Genomic DNA, 19,823 nt, shown 5'->3' with positions numbered 1-19,823 from the left:
TATGCCTCCAGCTCTTTCCAGGGCTCAGTGGGTGATCTTTGTGGAGTCTCCCAATCACCTGTCCACAGTTGCATCAAGCTGGTGACAGAAGCTCTATTCAGGCAGGTATTGACTTTCCTTCATTTCCATAAGGATGAGGCCGGCCAGGCAGAGTGAGCCAGAGGCTTCATGGCCATTGCTGGCTTCCCCCGTGTCCAGGGTGCTATAGACTGTACACATGTGGCCATCAAGGCGCCAGTGGGTGAGCCCGGTGCCTTCGTCAACAGGAAGGGCTTCCACTCCGTGAACGTGCAGATAGTGTATGATCACAGGATGCTGATTCTACAAGTCTGTGCAAGGTACCCAGGCAGCTCCCATGACACTTATATCTTGAGACTCTCCCAGGTGCCAAAGCTCTTCAGTGCTCCAGCCGTACAGATGGATGGCTGCTGGGTGACAAGGGCTATCCATTGAAAAGGTGGCTCATGATACCTCTCCACCACCCAAGAACAGAGGCAGAGCAGCGGTACAATAGGAGTCATGTCTCCACAAGGGTGGTAGAGATGACCATAGGTCTTCTCAAGATGTGCTTCCGATGCTTGGACCATTCAGGAGGAGCACTCCAATACCCCCAGAGCGGGTATCACTGATAGTGGTTACATGCTGCACTCTCCACAATCTGGCACTGGCAAGGGGGGACCCACTGGAGGAAGAGGATCTTGAGGCAGCTGCACAGGCCCCAGAGGATGGATCCAGTAATGAGTCAGAAGGGGAGCACGGTGAGGAGAACGCTGAGGGTGTGGAGTCAGACCTCGGTAACCTGCAGGGGCACCAGGGACACCTTGATCCAATGTTCCTTCAGCTGGGCTGCCAAAGACCCGCTCCCGCCTCAGGCCAGGGCTGCTGCCTCCATCCCGATGTCTGAAAAGCCCCCGTCATGTGAACCCAAAGTCCACTCAGTGCCTGTGCAATGAAGTATCCAGCCACTCACGTCCAGCATTACACACTGGCGTACCCTGCACCAGAAAGAAAAAAGATGAAGCTTACTCAGGCCATCAGAACCAAAGCAAATTTAATGTTATTGACACATTGAATGAACAATGACATGACCATTACTGGTGTCGATGTCCACACCAACGACATATAAACCAAACATCAATGAACCGAAAATCACCTGTAACCTGTCTCCTGTGCTCATGGTGCCTTTAACTTTCGTTTGCGGGTGCTGAGTCCTGGTGCTCCCCCCTCGCTGGCACCGGCATTGGAGGCAGCTGCTGACTCTGCTGTCCTGTTGGCCTTGATGACCTTGGCAGTCGCCCTCTGGCCAGTGGAGCCTGTGCTGGCCCCGCCTGGGATGGAGCGGCCAGTGCCATGGCTGGCATCTCCCCAGTCATCGCAGCCTCATCAGATAACACGGTCACTGGCAGAGGGGTGGAGGGGCTGCTGCTGTCATCCGGAGCGCCCTGAGAGGAGCCCACAGAGACGACAGGCAGCTCCTGCGCCAACGTGAGGTTGCTCTGGACCTCCCTGCTCACCATTGATGGACGGGCACCGAGCTGGGGTACTGGGTGCCTCATCCATCTCCCACACTGACAGTGACCACCTGAGGTCATTACCTGTGTGAGGGCTGCAGGTCTGAGAGCAACCCCAGGAACCCCTGATTCTGTTCCTTGAGCTGCCTCTCCATGAGAGTCACCACTCTCTCAATGGGGGAGACAGTGCACTCGGCCATGAGGGTCAATGCAGTGCTCACACTCCGCATGGACTCCTCCATAACGGAGACCATGGCACGCAGACCCTCATGGATTTCCGCCAGACCCTTCCGCACATCCCGCTGGACATCCAGCATCTGCCACCTAATGGACGACTCCAGAGGCCCATCCTCTGCCTTCGACTCAGCATCGTCCTGGTCCTCCGACTGCTGGCGCCCTGGGCTCTCGCTACCTCTGCCTGCACCTCAAGCGAGTGTGAAGTGCCCTCACTACTGTGCACCGACATTCTAGCCACCGCTCTAATGCCCAAGGCGCTGGTATCTGCGCTGGTGCCTGGTTCAGAGAGCGGGTGTGACACAGGTGCAGATGAAGCCCAGTGGTCTTCCAGCATCAGGGGTGGCCCTTCAGGGTCCAGAGAGCGAACACCTGCCGGCGAATCAAAGGGAGAACAAGGACATGTTATTAGTTACAGTCACCACACTGTCACTGCACATGCCAGGTACCCTGGTGAGACAATGGAGATCTGCATCATAGAGCTGATGATCAATGGGGACTCCAGGTTTGAGGCTCCCATCGATGAAGAGACTACACTAGAATGGTTGTACAATCTGAAACTCTCACCTCTGTGCACTGAACTCCTACCTTTGTCTGACATCCCCGCCTCTCCACACCCAGTTGCCCGGGGAGTGTGCCGGCTCTCCAGCTCTAGGGCCTCCTGCTCGAACCTGGTCAGCAGGAGCAGGTTGGGTGGGTCTCCGCCTGTACGTGGCCTCTCTGCTGGTTATGGCTCGTCTTCTCCTGAAAGGACAGAGGAGCATTGATTAGTCCACTCTCTACCTGCAGCACCATTGCAGTCCAGCCAACCCCAGCTGAGGGACACCCCCTTGGCCAGCTCCGGCATCATTGGCAGTTGGCACTCAGACTCCAACGCCCCTGAGCCCCATGGGGAGACGGCCACACCTTAACACCACCACATGGATCCATGCCAACACGGTACTCACCCTCCCTGAGCCAGCAGGTCATTGAACCTCTCCTGACACTGCATCCATATGCGCCGCACCACGTCATGGCTGATAACCAGCACTGTCACCTCCTCCCATGCCCTCTTTGTGAGGTGTGGTGGCCGCCTCCCCACATCTCTGGGGACAAGGGTGTCCCTCCTGGCAGCCACCTCCTCCAGGAGGACCGCGAGACACTCATTGAAAAAACTGGTGTCCGAGTGTCCTCGCGACCTGCCCTCCTGCCTGCCTCGTCCAGTCGCACTCGACTCCATAACTTGAATTTTGGCAACGCAGAGGAGACGTTCTTTAGTGGCAACTTTCCAGGGGCTGCCTGGGCTGTTTTTAAACCAGCCACCGAGTTGCCATTGGACCCGGCAGCTGACAGACCCCCCCGTCCTCGCTCGGCTCCTCCCGGCCAGTGCAGAGCTGCATTTCGCTCTGAGCGGGCCTCAGTTGGCCTGTCAGTGTGAAATCACGGCCAATCACTGGTGGCGGCCCATTTCCCGGCCAATCCTGGGCCTGCCGCACTCTAAATTCTGCCTCATGTTTGTGAGTGTGCATGTGTGAGTGTGCATGTGTGAGTGTGCATGTGTGAGTGTGCATGTGTGAGTGTGCATGTGTCTTTGTATGTGTCTTTGTGTGTGTGTGAGTGTGAGTATGGGGAACCGGTTAATTATGGTATTCTCAGGTATCAAGCAGCTTTGTTTTGCCATAAAAAAGATTTTAATCATGTAAAAATGATAAAGAGATATTTGATATGTTGGAATTCTAAGACTGTGTGACGGGGAAGAGGCTGGTGTTTAGACTCGGGATGACAGCCTGTGGGTCAATCATCTCCCACTTCAACAATCAAGCCACCCTTAATCTCATGCTCACGCATGTCTCCCCCTATTTAGGTGGTCCCTGCTCTTTCTAAAGTGGTAGCCTCAGCGATTAGACTTCCAGACTGTGTGTCTACACACTGTGAGGGCTTTGCTCGAGATATCATCGCAAACATACCAGCCGCTATTCTAATCAGGGAGCAGTTTGATACACATTCTGCAATCATGGTCTGATCACTGACACCAATCAGGTTCAACTCACCCGTGTGAGTTAGAATCAAAGAATCTACAGCGCAGAAGGAGGCCATTCGGTCCATTGTGCCTGTGCCAGCTCTTTGAAAGAGCTGTTCAATGAGCCCAACGCCTTTCCCCATAGTGCTGCAAATTTCTCCTTTTCAAGTATTTCTCCAATTGCCTTTTGAAAGTTCCTATTGAATCTGCTTCCACCTCCCTTTCAGGCAGCGCCTTCTAGATCACAACAACTCGCTGGGTCAAAAAAAAAATGTCCTTATCTCCCTCTGGTTCTTTGTGATAACATTGGCTAATGGAACATTTTCACCCTCCCTCAGTCAGGCAGCCTTGAAGGTGAGTTGTCCTCTCTCACTAACCCTCCTGGCCTGCCCTGGACTCTGCAGAAATTAATGATTAACCTTCAGGAGCAAACAGGAGAAGCACCGGGGTAGGGGAGGTTCAAATATTATGGCTTTTGAGAAAGATTCTGAGTGGAGTTTTACAGGGGCTGATGTTTATGGTTTCTTGTCTACATGACAAACATTGCACAGATTACACTGAGGGCTGAACTAGGTTAGATGTCAGGAGGTGCTTCCCTTCTCCAGGGAATATTGGGCGTCTGGAACAGGATGTTGCTATGGACATCGGTTTGCTGAATCCATTTGAGTGAAACCTGGACCAGTTTCTCTCTGTGACCTTGTATTAGAGGGAGGCACCTGTTAATGTTCATCAGACCCAGCGTGATCGCCTAGACTGGATCCCATTGTCTAAAGGGAGGCAGGTTTGAAATCGGAGATGAATTTCAGTCATTTCTCCCCCTGCCCCACTAATTGGCCTGGGCTTTTTTCTTATGCCTGTCCCTGGAATTCAAATGGTTTTGGGTGGGGAGAGTACATATTACGATGCCAGAGATCTCTGCGCTCCTCAAACTCTGGCCTTTTGCGCTCCAATTTTAATCACTCCATCATTGGCGGCCGTGCCTTCAGCTGCCTGGGCCTTAAGCTCTGGAATTCCCTCCCTAAACCTCTCTACCTCTCTACCTTATTTTCTTTCTTTAAAATGGTCCTTGAAACCAATCTCTTTGACCAAGCTTTTGACTGACTGCCCCAACGCTGCCTCTGGCTTGTTGTCAAAGCTTCGTTTGATTACACTCCCGCGAAACACATTATAGTACATTAAAGGCGCTACATAAATGCAAGTTGTTATTATATAAAGCATCGCCATCGTGTCGGACAGGCTGCAGCAAAGGGTCAGTTCAAGTTCGTACATAACTGCGAGTGATTGTCGCTATGTGGAGGATTTGGGGTTCTGGAGAGATCCTGGCACTGAGAGGAGAGAAATGGTGTATTTAGTTCAATCATTGTGGGTTGCATTTGGAGGTGAGAGGGTGTCAAAGTGAATGTAGCCCATTGCTACATGGCTTCAATTTCCAGCATCACTCTTTGTTTCAGGGAGCAATCAAGCATCAGGTGAATGGCAACTGCGTTGACTTTTCCGACCAGCACGGGCTGGACATCCAAGAGATTGTGAGACGGAGGAGGCATCACCGCCAGGCAGTCCGTGCCCGGACAGCGAGACGTCACCTCCGAAGAGTCCGGCAGCGAAAGGTTGGTCTCGCCATAGAAGCTCTGGCCTCACAGGGAAGGGGGGTAGTGGTGGGATGGGGCAGGGGCAGGTCTGATAGCAAAGAGCGGCGACCACTGACAGGGTGATGGTGAGTTGCTGGTGTCTCTTCCCCAGAACCTGTGCCATGCATTTAGTTTCTCATTAACAATTCCTTTTCAGAAAGTGTCAACTTAAAAAGCACGACCTGTAATGTTGTCCTCCTGGTAGCCAGTGGGCAGTACTCTCACTCTCTCTCTCACACTTTCTCTCAGCTCTGAGTAAGAAGGGTTCAAGTCCCACACCAGACACTGGAGCATAACATCTTGGCTAGCGCTCCCAGTGCAGTACTGAGGGAGTGCTGCACTGTCAGAAGGTCAGTACTGAGGGAGTGCTGCACTGTCAGAGGGTCAGTACTGAGGGAGTGCTGCACTGTCAGAGGGTCAGTACTGAGGGAGTGCTGCACTGTCAGAGGGTCAGTACTGAGGGAATGCTGCACTGTCAGAGGGTCAGTACTGAGGGAGTGCTGCACTGTCAGAGGGTCAGTACCGAGGGAGTGCTGCACTGTCAGAGGGTCAGTACTGAGGGAGTGCTGCACTGTCAGAGGGTCAGTACTGAGGGAGTGCTGCACTGTCAGAGGGTCAGTACTGAGGGAGTGCTGCACTGTCAGAGGGTCAGTACTGAGCGAGTGCTGTACTGTCAGAGGGTCAGTACTGAGGGAGTGCTGCACTGTTGGAGGGTCAGTACTGAGGGAGTGCTGCACTGTCAGAGGGTCAGTACTGAGGGAGTGCTGCACTGTCAGAGGGTCAGTACTGAGCGAGTGCTGCACTGTCAGAGGGTCAGTACCGAGGGAGTGCTGCACTGTCAGAGGGTCAGTACTGAGGGAGTGCTGCACTGTCAGAGGATCAGTACTGAGGGAGTGCTGCACTGTTGGAGGGTCAGTACTGAGGGAGTGCTGCACTGTCAGAGGGTCAGTACTGAGGGAGTGCTGCACTGTCAGAGGATCAGTACTGAGGGAGTGCTGCACTGTTGGAGGGTCAGTACTGAGGGAGCACTGCACTGTTGGAGGGTCAATACTGAGGGAGTACTGCACTGTCAGAGGGTCAGTACTGAGGGAGTACTGCACTGTCAGAGGGTCAGTACTTAGGGAGTGCTGCACTGTCAGAGGGTCAGTACTGAGGGAGTGCTGCACTGTCAGAGGGTCAGTACTGAGGGAGTGCTGCACTGTCAGAAGGTCAGTACTGAGGGTGTGCTGCACTGTCAGAGGGTCAGTACTGAGGGAGCGCTGCACTGTCAGAGGGTCAGTACTGAGGGAGTGCTGCACTGCCAGAGGGTCAGTACTGAGGGAGTGCTGCACTGTCAGAGGGTCAGTACCGAGGGAGTGCTGCACTGTCAGAGGGTCAGTACTGAGGGAGTGCTGCACTGTCAGAGGATCAGTACTGAGGGAATGTTGCACTGTCAGAGGGTCAGTACTGAGGGAGTGCTGCACTGTCGGTGGGTCAGTACTGAGGGAGTGCTGCACTGTCAGAGGGTCAGTACTGAGGGAGTGCTGCACTGTCAGAGGGTCAGTACTGAGGGAGTGCTGCACTGTTGGAGGGTCAGTACTGAGTGAGTGCTGCACTGTCAGAGGGTCAATACTGAGGGAGTGCTGCACTGTCAGAGGGTCAGTACTGAGGGAGTGCTGCACTGTCAGAAGGTCAGTACTGAGGGAGTGCTGCACTGTCAGAGGGTCAGTACTTAGGGAGTGCTGCACTGTCAGAGGGTCAGTACTTAGGGAGTGCTGCACTGTCAAAGGTGCCACTTTTCAGCAGAGACGTTAATCGAGGCCCAGTCTGCCTCTCAGGGGATGTAAAAGATCCCACAGTGTTTTTTTGAAGAGAAGCAGGGGAGTTCTCCCTGGTGTCCTGGCCAATATTTATCCCTCAACATGGTTAACTCTTAACTGATCCTCTGAAGTGGCTGAGTGGGAGACTCAGCGGTTCAAGACAGCAACTCACCAGCACCTTTTCAGGGTAACTAGGGATGGGCAATAAATGCCAGCCATTCCAGCGATGCCCACATCTTGGGAATGAATTATTAAAAATCGCTAGCACATTATAGTGGACAGGTCACTCAGTAAAAGTTTGAGGGCCTTCAGAGAGTTTGAAGTCTCTGCTTTTAAAGGATGCTGGTCAAAATTAAGGAAGGGCATGAAAGAATTTCAAAAGATAACCAGAAACATCAGAACTCACGTTAATTTATTCTCTTACTTGGGCTTGGAGTTACTGTCGCTCGCTCCTCATTCTTGCTCTCCTGGTGAAATGGGGCAGAAGGGCTGGAAATGATTCCAGGCTTTGTCAATGTTGCTGCTTCCAATGTTATGAAAGGATTTTACAGGGACAGTGACTGTTGGCCCTGGATGTCAGCAGGTTAGAAACATCGAATCTTTACTGCACAGCAGGAGGCCATGTGGCTATTGTGTCTCTGCTCGCTGCCAGAGAGCCATTCAATCTAATCCCACCTTCCAGCTCTTGGTCCGTTGCCTGTAGTGAATGATACCACACTCAAGTGCATATCCAGGTACTTGTCAATGTGATGAGTGTTTCTGCCTCTCTCACCCTTTCAGACTGTGGGTTCCAGACCCCAACCACACTCTGGGTGAAAATAATTCCTTCTCCACTCCCCTCTAATCTTTCCACCAATAACTTTAACCTGCTGCCCTCTGGCTATTGACCTCTCTTGCTAATGGAAATAGGCCCAATCCCATCCACTCTACCTGGACCCCTCATAATTTGTTCTTTTTTTGTTGATTGCAGGCTTATGTGCAGATAGTTAGCCGGGAGCGGCCCCCACACAAGATGATCACATGGAGTGGTCCAGGCTTTGCACGGGTTCAGGATGGAGCAGGATTGATGTTTAATGTCAATAACATCCCATATGCCATGGATTACAACGTGATGGTGCGCTATGAGCCTGAGGTATGAGCACCTGACAGCGGCCGTGAGGAGTGAATGGGTCACGCGGGGGTTGAGGGAGCCTGTTTGGGAGTTGGATCGGTGTTTTTTGAGGGCATGGGGCAAAAACCTGTTTAATTCTGAAACTGATTGAACAGGAAATGAAAATCCATCTTCCGGAAAATCAATGTAAAGGCTGCAGGGACATAGAAACAAACTTTAATACATATAGAAACTTCCTATTCACCCAAATTCCCGTTCACCCAACTTCCTGTTCACCCAAATTCCCGTTCACCAAAGTGAGAACTGCTGATCCGAAGGAGCAGATTTTTCATTCTCTCACTAACTCTCCCTCACACTCACTCTCCTTCACACTCACTCTCCTTCACACTCACTCTCCTTCACACTCACTCTCCCTCACACTCACTCTCCCTCACACTCACTCTCCCTCACACTAACTCTCCCTCACACTAACTGTCCCTCACACTAACTCTCCCTCACACTCACTCTCCCTCACACTCACTCTCCCTCACACTCACTCTCCTTCACATTCACTCTCCCTCACACTCACTCTCCCTCACACTCACTCTCCCTCACACTCACTCTCCCTCACACTCACTCTCCTTCACACTCACACTCACTCTCCCTCACACTCACTCTCCCTCACCTCTCCCTCACACAAACTCTCCCTCACACAAACTCTTCCTCACACTCACTCTCCTTCACACTCACTCTCCCTCACACTCACTCTCCCTCACATTCACTCTCCCTCACACTCACTCTCCCTCACACTCACTCTCCCTCACACTCTCCCTCACACTCACTCTCCCTCACACTCACTCTCCCTCACGCTCACTCTCCTTCACGCTCACTCTCCCTCACGCTCACTCTCCCTCACACTCACCCTCCCTCACACTCTCTCTCCCTCACACTCACTCTCCTTCACGCTCACTCTCCCTCACACTCACCCTCCCTCACACTCAGCCTCCCTCACACTCACCCTCCCTCACACTCAGCCTCCCTCACACTCACCCTCCCTCACTCTCACTCTTCCTCACACTCACTCTCCCTCACAGTAACTCTCCTTCACACTTACTCTCCCTCACACTAACTCTCCCTCACACTAACTCTCCCTCACACTCACTCTCCCTCACACTCACTCTCCCTCACACTAACTCTCCCTCTCACTCACTCTCCCTCACACTCACTCTCCCTCACACTCACTCTCCTTCACGCTAACTCTCCCTCACATTCACTCTCCCTCACACTCACTCTCCCTCACACTCACTCTCCCTCACATTCACTCTCCCTCACACTCACGCTCCCTCACACTCACTCTCCCTCACACTCACTCTCCCTCACACTAACTCTCCCTCTCACTCACTCTCCCTCACACTCACTCTCCCTCACACTAATTCTCCCTCACACTCTCTTTCACGCTAACTCTCCCTCACGCTAACTCTCCCTCACACTAACCCTCACTCATACTAACGCTCCCTCATACTAACTCTCCCTCACATTAACTCTCCCTCACACTAACTCTCCCTCACACTAACCCTCCCTCACACTCACTCTCCCTCACACTCACTCTCCCTCACACTAACTCTCCCTCACACTAACTCTCCCTCACACTCACTCTCCCTCACACTCACTCTCCCTCACACTAACGCTCCCTCTCACTCACTCTCCCTCACACTCACTCTCCCTCACACTCATTCTCCCTCACACTCACTCTCCTTCACGCTAACTCTCCCTCACGCTAACTCTCCCTCACACTAACCCTCACTCATACTAACTCTCCCTCACACTCACTCTCCCTCACATTCACTCTCCCTCACACTCACTCTCCCTCACACTCACTCTCCCTCACATTCACTCTCCCTCACACTCACTCTCCCTCACACTCACTCTCCCTCACATTCACTCTCCCTCACACTCACTCTCCCTCACACTCACTCTCCCTCACACTAACTCTCCCTCACACTCACTCTCCCTCACACTCACTCTCCCTCACACTCATTCTCCCTCACACTCACTCTCCTTCACGCTAACTCTCCCTCACGCTAACTCTCCCTCACACTAACCCTCACTCATACTAACGCTCCCTCATACTAACTCTCCCTCACATTAACTCTCCCTCACACTAACTCTCCCTCACACTAACCCTCACTCATACTAACTCTCACTCTGAAATGCAACCCTCCCGAACTCCTTCCCTTACACCTACCTCCTCAGTTGCCGCATTCTCCCCTGTTACACCCTCCTCCCCCCCCACTCCTTCTCCCTCCAACCTCCCCCTCCCCAACACCATTGTTCCCCCCCTTACAACCTCACCTTCTCCACCCCGGTACACCTTCCTCTTGCAGTCGCACCCTAGACCTTCCTCTCCACCCCCTCCATGATGATCCATAGCAGCCCATGGCCAAGAAGCAGCCCCCAGGCACTGACGGTGACGTGGGGAGGGGGATGATTCTGGTGAGCAGGGGTTATAATTAAATGCAAATGTTTTAAAATGATGCTCGCCACATGCAGCAGTGGGGAGGTCAGCTGGCCATTGATGGGTGGAGCAGACCAACACAAACTGGTTTCATGAGGGCGTGGGACTATTTTTGTCTTCCCGCCATATTGCTGGGTCCCGCCTGCCCTGACGCCCGGGGATGGAAAATTCCGGCCCTAGACTCTTTCCCACAGAATCCCTCCTGCCTCTGATGTTCCCAAACCACAATCGCAGATTAAAATACTGTTTATGTGAGTTTATTTCGGATGTTGTAGCAGCTGCTGATTAATTGCTTGGCGCTAACAGCTTCCTCCCCTGTTTTCCTCTCCCTCAGTCTGCGGAAGACTGGGAAGCAATAATCAGTATTTATACGGTGGGTTTACCCATCAGTCATCGCTGTGGCAACCTCCTACCTCATGGCCAACCTTACAGAGTGACACTGCATCACACAGAAAGGTAGGTCTCCTCATACTGGGCAATGTGGGGGGAGTGACTGATGCAGCAGGAGCTCTGCTCGAGACTTCTTGGGCCAGTGATAGGCTCTGTCAGCAAGTGGAGAGCAAATAGAGCCAAGGCTTTAAAAGGTGAGGATTGGTGTAACAAGGCAGAGAGGGTGAGTGAGGGGGAGTAAGGAGTGTAGGGCTGTGGTCACCAAAGAACGAAAGGAGGGAAAGATGTGATGTGTAATCCACACGTAGATAAATGAAAGCAGATTCAATAGTAAAGGGAATTAATTCCCTTACAAAATGGAATTGGATGAATACTTCACTAGAAAGATTTTCAGGATTGTGAGGAAAGAGCAGTGGAATGGGACTAATTCAGTAGCTTGGCAGCGCAATGGGCCGAAATGGTCTCCATCTGTGCCCTATCATTCTACAGTTACAGGACATTTTAAATACTTATCTCTTAGTTCCATTCATTTCAGTTTGTGTTAAAGATGAACTTTACGCATTCAAAATAAATCCATGTCCATCTGTCCCTATCCCGGAACACGATTGCCAAATGGCCTCGGCCAGCGTTATCTATAGTCACTAGTTGCATGAACAAACTTCCTAAGCAGGCTTGATTTTTCATCACTTTGTTCAATTCTCACCAATTTCACTCCAGTTCGCAATTGTTTATTGATAACCACCTGCCAGTTCACTATGAAAGGACAATTCACAGAATCCTTTTATTAGGCAACAAAAGGATGGAGTTTTCCTTCAATGCCCAAAGGGTTGTGTCCGAGTGACAACTGCTCAACAGAGTATTCCATTGTCTGCAGAGCAGAGTCTCTCACTGGGGTCTGTCACATTGACTCACATCATAACGTTGCTCAAAGCATAATTAATGGACCTTAAACTATTAGAGGTTAAGAAACCATGAATGTGGAGAGTCGGAAACACATAAATGCTTAGCAAAGCTCAGCAAATTCTCCCAGAGAGAAACAGGGGCACAATTCAGTGGGGACCACTGTTACCTTGTTACATTATTCGTAAAGTGCTGGGAACTAATTGTTGAGTGAGTATGTAGCCCGGGGTGCGATATTCACTGTCGCACTGCAGCCACATGCTGTGTAGCAATGTATCAGTCTACCAGCTACATGGAGAATCAGCAAGAAATATACTCGATGAAGTTCCAGCATTTTGAGTCTAATGTGTGATTATTTCAAACTTATGGGAACCAGAAAACATAGCAAGAGTCAAAACCTGAAACGTTTAACCAAACATTTCCAGCACCACCTGACCTTTTTCTCCAATATTACTGGCTCTGTGATTCATCAGCACTGTTACACATTACAGCCACAAAGGAGACAACATGGTCAGTAGCTCAAAAAATCCTGGATGGATGAAGGAACATTGCTTCAAGTACATACAAACATGAGTTAGGAGCAGGAGGAGGCCACTCGGCCCCTCGAGCCTGCTCCGCCATTCAATAAGATCATGGCTGATCTGACTTTAACCTCAACCCCACATTCCCGGCTAACCCCCTTGTTAATCACGAATCTATCCAGCTCTGCCTTAAAAATATTCAAAGACTCTGCTTCCACCACCTTTTGAGGAAAAGAGTTCCAAAGACTCACAAACCTCTAGGAGAAAATATTTCTCCTCATCTCTGTTTTAAATGGGTGACCCCTTATTTTTAAACATTGACCTCTAGTTCTAGATTCTCCCACAAGAGGAAACATCCTCTCCACATCCACCCTGTCAAGACCCCTCAGGATCTTAAAGGTTTCAATCAAGTCACCTCTTACTCTTCTAAACTCCAGTGGATACAAGCCTAACCTGTCCAACCTTTCCTCATAAGACAACCCACCCATTCCGGTATTCACAGAATCACAGAATCTTTATGGTGCAGAAGGAGGCCATTCAGCCCATTGAGTCTGTACTGGCTCTCTGAAAAAGCACTGCTCCTAGTCCCACTGCCCTGCCTTATTCCTGTAACCTTGCACATTCTCTCTTTCCAGGTAGCAATCCAATTCCCTTTTGAATACCTCGATCGAACCTGCCTCCACCACCATCTCAGGAAGTTCGTTCCAGACTCCAACCACCCTCTGGGTGAAAAAAATTTCCTCACATCACATTTACTCCTTTGGCCAATTTTTTTGAATCTGTGCTCTCTAGTTCTTGATGTTCTCTTGCGTGGGAACAGTTTCTCACTATTTACCCTGTCCACACCCCTCAGGATCTTGAACATCTTTATCAAGTCTCCTCTCAGCCTTCTTTTCTCCAAGGAAAACAGTCCCAACTTCTCTAGTCTATCCTCATAGCTACAGTTCTTCATCCCGGGGATCACTCTTTTGAACCTCCTCTGTACTCTCTCCACATCCTCCCTCAAATATGGCACCCAGAAATGGACGCAATACTCCAGATGAGGCCTAACTTAGTGTCTTATACAAGTTCAACATGACCTCCCTATTCTTGTACTCAATGCCCCTATTAATAAAGCCTAAGAAACTATATACTTTATTAACAGCTCTCTCAACATGCCCTGCCATCTTCAATGACCTATGTACATACACATTGAGGTCCATCTGTTCCTGCAACTCCTTTAGAGTCTCTTGCTTTATTTTATACTGTCTCGCCATATTCTTCCTACCAAAATGGATCACCTCACACTTCTCTGCATTGAACTTCATCTGCCACTTGCCTGCCCAATCCACCAACATGTCTATGTCCTTTTAAAGTTCAAGACAATCCTCATCACAGTTAACAACATTTCTAATCTTCATATCATCTGCAAATTTTGAAATCATGCCCTGCACACCACTGTCTAGGTCATTAATATATATCAGGAAGAGCAAGGATCTCAACACTGAGCCCTGAGAAAGTCCACTACAAACCTTCCTCCAATCTTGAAAACAACCATTTATCATGACTCTGTTTCCTGTCACTCAACCAATTTCTTATCCAAGTGCCTACTTTCCCTTTTATTCCATGGGCCTAGAATTTTGCTCACAAGTCTTTTGTCCGGCACTGTATCAAATGCCTTTTGAATATCCATATACACCACATCAATAGTGATTCCCTTATCAACCTTCTCTGTTACAACGTTAGTCTAGTACACTTTCTCTGAGCTTCTTCTAATGCATTTTGTTATGACCAGAAGGGGAGGAGTACGTTAATCATCAAGCCATACTACTCCGCAGGCCTTACAATTAATTTAAACGGTTAATTTTCTCACCAAATGGCCAATATGTACCTATACCTCTAGTACCCAGAAGAAAAGAGACTCTGACCAGGCTTCTTTCAAAAACTGAATGATTAATTTATTTCAAAACAAATCTTCTTTTAACAAGCTGCAGGTACTGGTTAACACACAATTGTAATTGGGCAGTATAACTATCTATCTCTTCCTAAAGAATTCCTTCAACACACAGACAAACTAGCAGATAGAGTCTCTCTGCAGGGGTGGGCAATATAAAATAAAGGATAAAGTGTGCAGGGTCTCAATGCTGTCGACCTGGAATTCTCTCCTGTGCACATGGGCCACTGGTCCCAGTGGATGCCTGGAAGTTCTCACTAGCTGGCCCAGCTTTGCAGGTCCAAATGTAGACTAGTTACACTCAGATGAGGGTTCTCTGGTTACAGGTTGATAGCCGGACACAATTTTAGGCGAGGTAGAGAGAGGGAGCCAGTCAAGGTAGAGAGAGGGAGCCAGTCAAGGTAGAGAGAGGGAGCCAGTCAAGGTAGAGAGAGGGAGCCAGTCAGGGTAGAGAGAGGGAGCCAGTCAAGGTAGAGAGAGGGAGCTAGTCAAGGTAGAGAGAGGGAGCCAGTCAGGGTAGAGAGAGGGAGCCAGTCAGGGTAGAGAGAGGGAGCCAGTCAAGGTAGAGAGAGGGAGCCAGTCAGGGTAGAGAGAGGGAGCCAGTCAAGGTAGAGAGAGGGAGCTAGTCAAGGTAGAGAGAGGGAGCCAGTCAGGGTAGAGAGAGGGAGCCAGTCAGGGTAGAGAGAGGGAGCCAGTCAAGGTAGAGAGAGGGAGCCAGTCAGGGTAGAGAGAGGGAGCCAGTCAAGGTAGAGAGAGGGAGCCAGTCAGGGTAGAGAGAGGGAGCCAGTCAAGGTAGAGAGAGGGAGCCAGTCAAGGTAGCCTTCTTTCCTCAGCTTGTTCTACAACAACAATATCTTCCAAACAAGTAGGTTCACAACTTACATTTTTTCCTCTCTCCCATGTGGCTGCCTTTTTGTCTCCCATCTTTTCATTAATTAAAGTGCTTTGCAGTTCAACACAAACAAACTACTCCTTCTCAAGTATCATAAAGGTCAGGTGATTTCTTGGAAGAGGCCTGCTTGTTGACAATTCCAAGGTGAACTTACGACCTTTTTTAAAAAATCCCAGGTTAGTACCCACATGTCCAAATGATGCCTAATCCTTCCATTTTGTAAAAGAAAACTTCAGTCCTGAAGGATATATTTGAACAATTTACATCTTCCCTTAAGTAAGGAGACCAGTACTGTATATAATACTCCAGATTTGGTCTCACCAGTGCCCTGCGCAAGTGAAGCATAACCTCCCTACTTTTGTAATCAATTCCCCTCACAATAAATGATAACATTCTATTAGTTTTCCTAATTACCTGCTGTACCTGCAAACTAACCTTTTGTGATTCATGCACTAGGACACCCAGATCCCTCTGAATCTCAGAGCTCTGCAATCTCTCACCATTTAGATAATATGCTTCTTTTTTAATCCTCCTGCCAAAATGGACAATTTCACATTTTCCCACATTATACTCCATTTGCCAGATCTTTGCCCACTCACTTAGCCTATCTATATCTGTTTGTAGCCTCCTTATGTCCTCTTCACAAGTTACTTTCCTACCTATCTTTGTGTTGCCAGCAACTTTATCATCCATACCTTGGGTCCCTTCATCCAAGTCATTTATATAAATATTAAAAAGTTGGGGTCCCAGCACTGATCCCTGTGGCACACCACTCATCACATCCTGCCAACCAGAAAAAGACCCATTTATGCCAATTCTCTTCTTCCTGTTAGCCAGCCAACTTTCTATATATGTCAATATGTTACCCCTACACCATACGAACATATGAATTACGAGCAGGAGTAGGCCACTCCACCCCTCGGGGCTAATCTGACGTTCAATAAGATCATGGCTGATAACCTTTCACCCCCTTGTTAATCAAGAATCTATCTAGCTCTGCCTTAAAAATATTCAAAGACTCTGCTTCCACTGCCTTTTCAGGAAGAGAGTTCCAAAGACTCACTACATTGAGCTTTTATTTTCCATGATAACCTTTGATGTGGCATCTTATCAAATACCTTCTGGAAACCTAAGTATGCTACAGTTCCCCTTATCCACAGCACATGTGACTCCTTCAAAGAACTGCAGTAAAGCGGTTAAACCTGATTTCCCTTTCACAAAACAATGTTGACTCTGCCTGATTATCTTGAATTTTTCTAAGTGCCCTGCCATAACATCTTTAATAACAGCTTCTAACATTTTCCCTTTGACAGATGTTAAGCTAACTGGCTTGTAGTCTCCAGCTTTCTGACTCCCTCCCTTTTTGAATAAAGGAGTTACATTTGTTATTTTCCAATCTAATGGAACCTTCTCCGAATCTAGGGAATTTTTGAAAATTAAAACCAATGAATCATCTCACTAGCCGTTTCTTTTAAGATCCTAGAATGAAGCCCGTCCGGACCTGGGGATTTGTCAGCCCGTGGCCCCAACAATTTGCTCAGTACCACTTCCCTGGTGATTGTAATTTTCCTGTGTTTCTCATCATAGAGCCATAGAGGTCTACAGCACAGAAAAAGGCCCTTCGGCCCATCGAGTCTGCATCGGTCAAACAAGTGCCTAACTATTCTAATCCCATTCTCCAGCACTAGGCCCATAGCCTAGTATGCCATGGCATTGCAAGTGCACATCCAAATACATCCTAAATGTTATGAGCGTTTCTACCTCTACCACCCTTTCAGGCAGTGAGTTCCAGATTCCCACCACCCTCTGGATGAAAGAATTCTTCCTCACATCCCCTCTAAACCTCCTGCCTATCACCTTAAATCTATGCCCCCTAGTTATTGGTCCCTCCACCAAGGGGAAAAGTTCCTTCCTGTCTACCCTATCTATGCCCCTCATAATTTTATACACCTCAATCATGTCCCCCCTCAATCTCCTCTGCTCCAGGGAAAATAACCCCAGTCTATCCAATCTCTCAAATTAACTAAAACTCTCCAGCCCAGGCAACATCCTGGTAAATCTCCTCTGCACTCTCTCTAGTGCAATCACATCCTTCCTATATTGCGGATTCCAGAACTGAACTCAATACTCTAGCTGTGGCTTAACCAGCATTTTATACAGTCCTTTCCATTTCCTGATTTAAAGCTATTTATATGATGTTACTTGCATCCTCTATAGTGATGACCAATTCAAGTTACCAGTTAAATTCATCCTCCATCACCCTACTTTCCATTATCAATTCCCCAGACACACTTCCTATAGGACCAACACTCACTTTGTAAATCAGAAAATCAGGAGCAGTGGAGGTTAGTGCAAATATTTGAATATGGGACAGAGAATAGCAGCCCCTGTGTATATTATAGAGAATAGCAGCTTCTGTGTATATTATAGAGAAAAGCAGTTTCTGTGTGTATTATAGAGAATAGCAGTCCTTGTGTATATTGTAGAGAATAGCAGCTCCTGTGTATATTGGGCAGAATAGCAGCCCCTGTGTCTATTACAGAGAATAGCAGCTTCTGTGTATATTATAGAGAAGGGCAGCCACTATGTATATTAAAGAGAATAGCAGCTCCTGTGTATATTACAGAGAATAGCAACACCTGTGTACATTATAGAGAATAGCAGCCCCTATGTATGTTATACAGTTTAGCAGGCCCTGTGTATATTGTGGAAAATAGCAGCTCATGTGTATATTATAGAGAATAGGAGGTTCTGTGTATGATCTAGAGAATAGCATTCCCTGTGCATATTATTAAAAATTGCAGCTTCTGTGTATATTGTAGAGATTAGCAGCCCCTGTGTATAATAGAGAGAATAGCAGCCCCTGCGTATACTATAAAGAATAGCTGCTCCTGTGCATATTTTAGAGAATAGCATCCCCTGTGTATGTTATACAGAATAACAGTGCCTGTGTATATTATAGAAAATAGCAGCCCCTGTGTATATTATGGAGAATAGCAGCCCCTGTGCATATTGTACAGAATAGCAGCTCCTGTGTATATTGTAGATAATTGCAGACCCTCTGCATATTACAAAGAATAGCTGCTCCTGTGTATAATTGAGAGAATAGAAGCCCCTGTGTATGTTATACAGAATAACTGTCCCTGTGTATATTGTAGAAAATAGCAGCTTCTGTGTACATTTTAGAGAATAGCAGCCCCTGTGTCTATTACAGAGAATAGCAGCTTCTGTGTATATTACAGAGAATAGCAACACCTGTGTATATTATAGAGAATAGGAGCCCCTATGTATGTTATACAGTTTAGCAGGCCCTGTGTATATTATGGAAAATAGCAGCTCATGTGTATATTATAGAGAATAGGAGGTTCTGTGTATGTTCTAGAGAATAGCATTCCCTGTGCATATTATTAAAAATTGCAGCTTCTGTGTATATTGTAGAGATTAGCAGCCCCTGTGTATAATAGAGAGAATAGCAGCCCCTGTGCATATTGTTGAAAATAGTAGCCCCTATGTATATTATGGAGAATAGCAGCTCCTGTGTATATTAGAGAGAATAGCGGCCCCTGTGCATATTGTACAGAATAGCAGCTACTGTGTAGATTATAGAGAATAGTTGGCTCTGTGTATGTTATAGAGAATACCAACTCCTGTGTATATTATAGAAAATAGCAGCTCCTGTGTATATTATAGAAAATAGCAGCTCCTGTGTATATTATAGAGAATAACTACCCCTTTGTATATTATAGAGAATAGCATCGCCTGCGTGTATTGTACAGATTAGCTGCTCTGATGTATATTATGGAGAATAGCAGCTCCGATGTATAGCATAGAGAATAGCAGCTCCTGTGCATGTTATAGAGAATAGGAGCTTCTGTGTATGTTATAGAGATTAGCTGCTCCTGTGAATATTATAGAGAACATCAGCCTCTGTGTATATTATAGAAAATAGCAGCTCCTGTGTATAGTATAGAGAATAGCAGTACCTGTGTATATTATAGAGAATAGCAGCCCCTGTGTATATTATAGAGAATAGCAGCCCCTGTGTATATTATAGAGAATAGCAGCCCCTGTGTATATTGTAGAGAATAGCAGTCCCTGTGTATATTATAGAGAATAGCAGCTTCTGTGTATATTATAGAGAATAGCAGCCCCTGTGTACATCATAGAGAATAGCAGCCCCTGTGTATATTACAGAGAATAGCAGTCCCTGTGTATATTATAGAGAATAGCAGTCCCTGTGTATATTATAGAGAATAGCAGCCCCTGTGTATATTATAGAGAATAGCAGCCCCTGTGTATATTATAGAGAATAGCAGCCCCTGTGTATATTATAGAGAATAGCAGCCCCTGTGTATATGACAGAGAATAACAATCCCTGTGTATATTATAGAGAATAGCAGTCCCTGTGTAT

The 19,823-nt window shown here is 48.1% G+C and overlaps 1 protein-coding gene across 3 annotated transcripts in view; it reads left to right on the top strand.

The window, feature by feature from the left end:
- Nucleotides 1-19,823, top strand: part of lamb2l (laminin, beta 2-like) — a 197,170-nt gene that overhangs the window by 118,326 nt on the left and 59,021 nt on the right. For all 3 annotated transcript variants that reach the window (XM_078543090.1, XM_078543089.1, XM_078543091.1), the window contains 3 exons: nucleotides 5,196-5,351; nucleotides 8,142-8,303; nucleotides 11,111-11,232. In XM_078543090.1, the coding sequence (XP_078399216.1) occupies nucleotides 5,196-5,351; nucleotides 8,142-8,303; nucleotides 11,111-11,232 (440 nt within the window). The remainder of the gene's footprint in view (nucleotides 1-5,195; nucleotides 5,352-8,141; nucleotides 8,304-11,110; nucleotides 11,233-19,823) is intronic.

This window comes from Cetorhinus maximus, chromosome 6, assembly GCF_964194155.1.
Source record: "Cetorhinus maximus chromosome 6, sCetMax3.hap1.1, whole genome shotgun sequence".
In the NCBI taxonomy this organism is placed as follows: Eukaryota; Metazoa; Chordata; class Chondrichthyes; order Lamniformes; family Cetorhinidae; genus Cetorhinus; species Cetorhinus maximus.
Note: the sequence above shows the minus strand (reverse complement) of the source record. Positions and strands in the feature narration are given on the sequence as shown.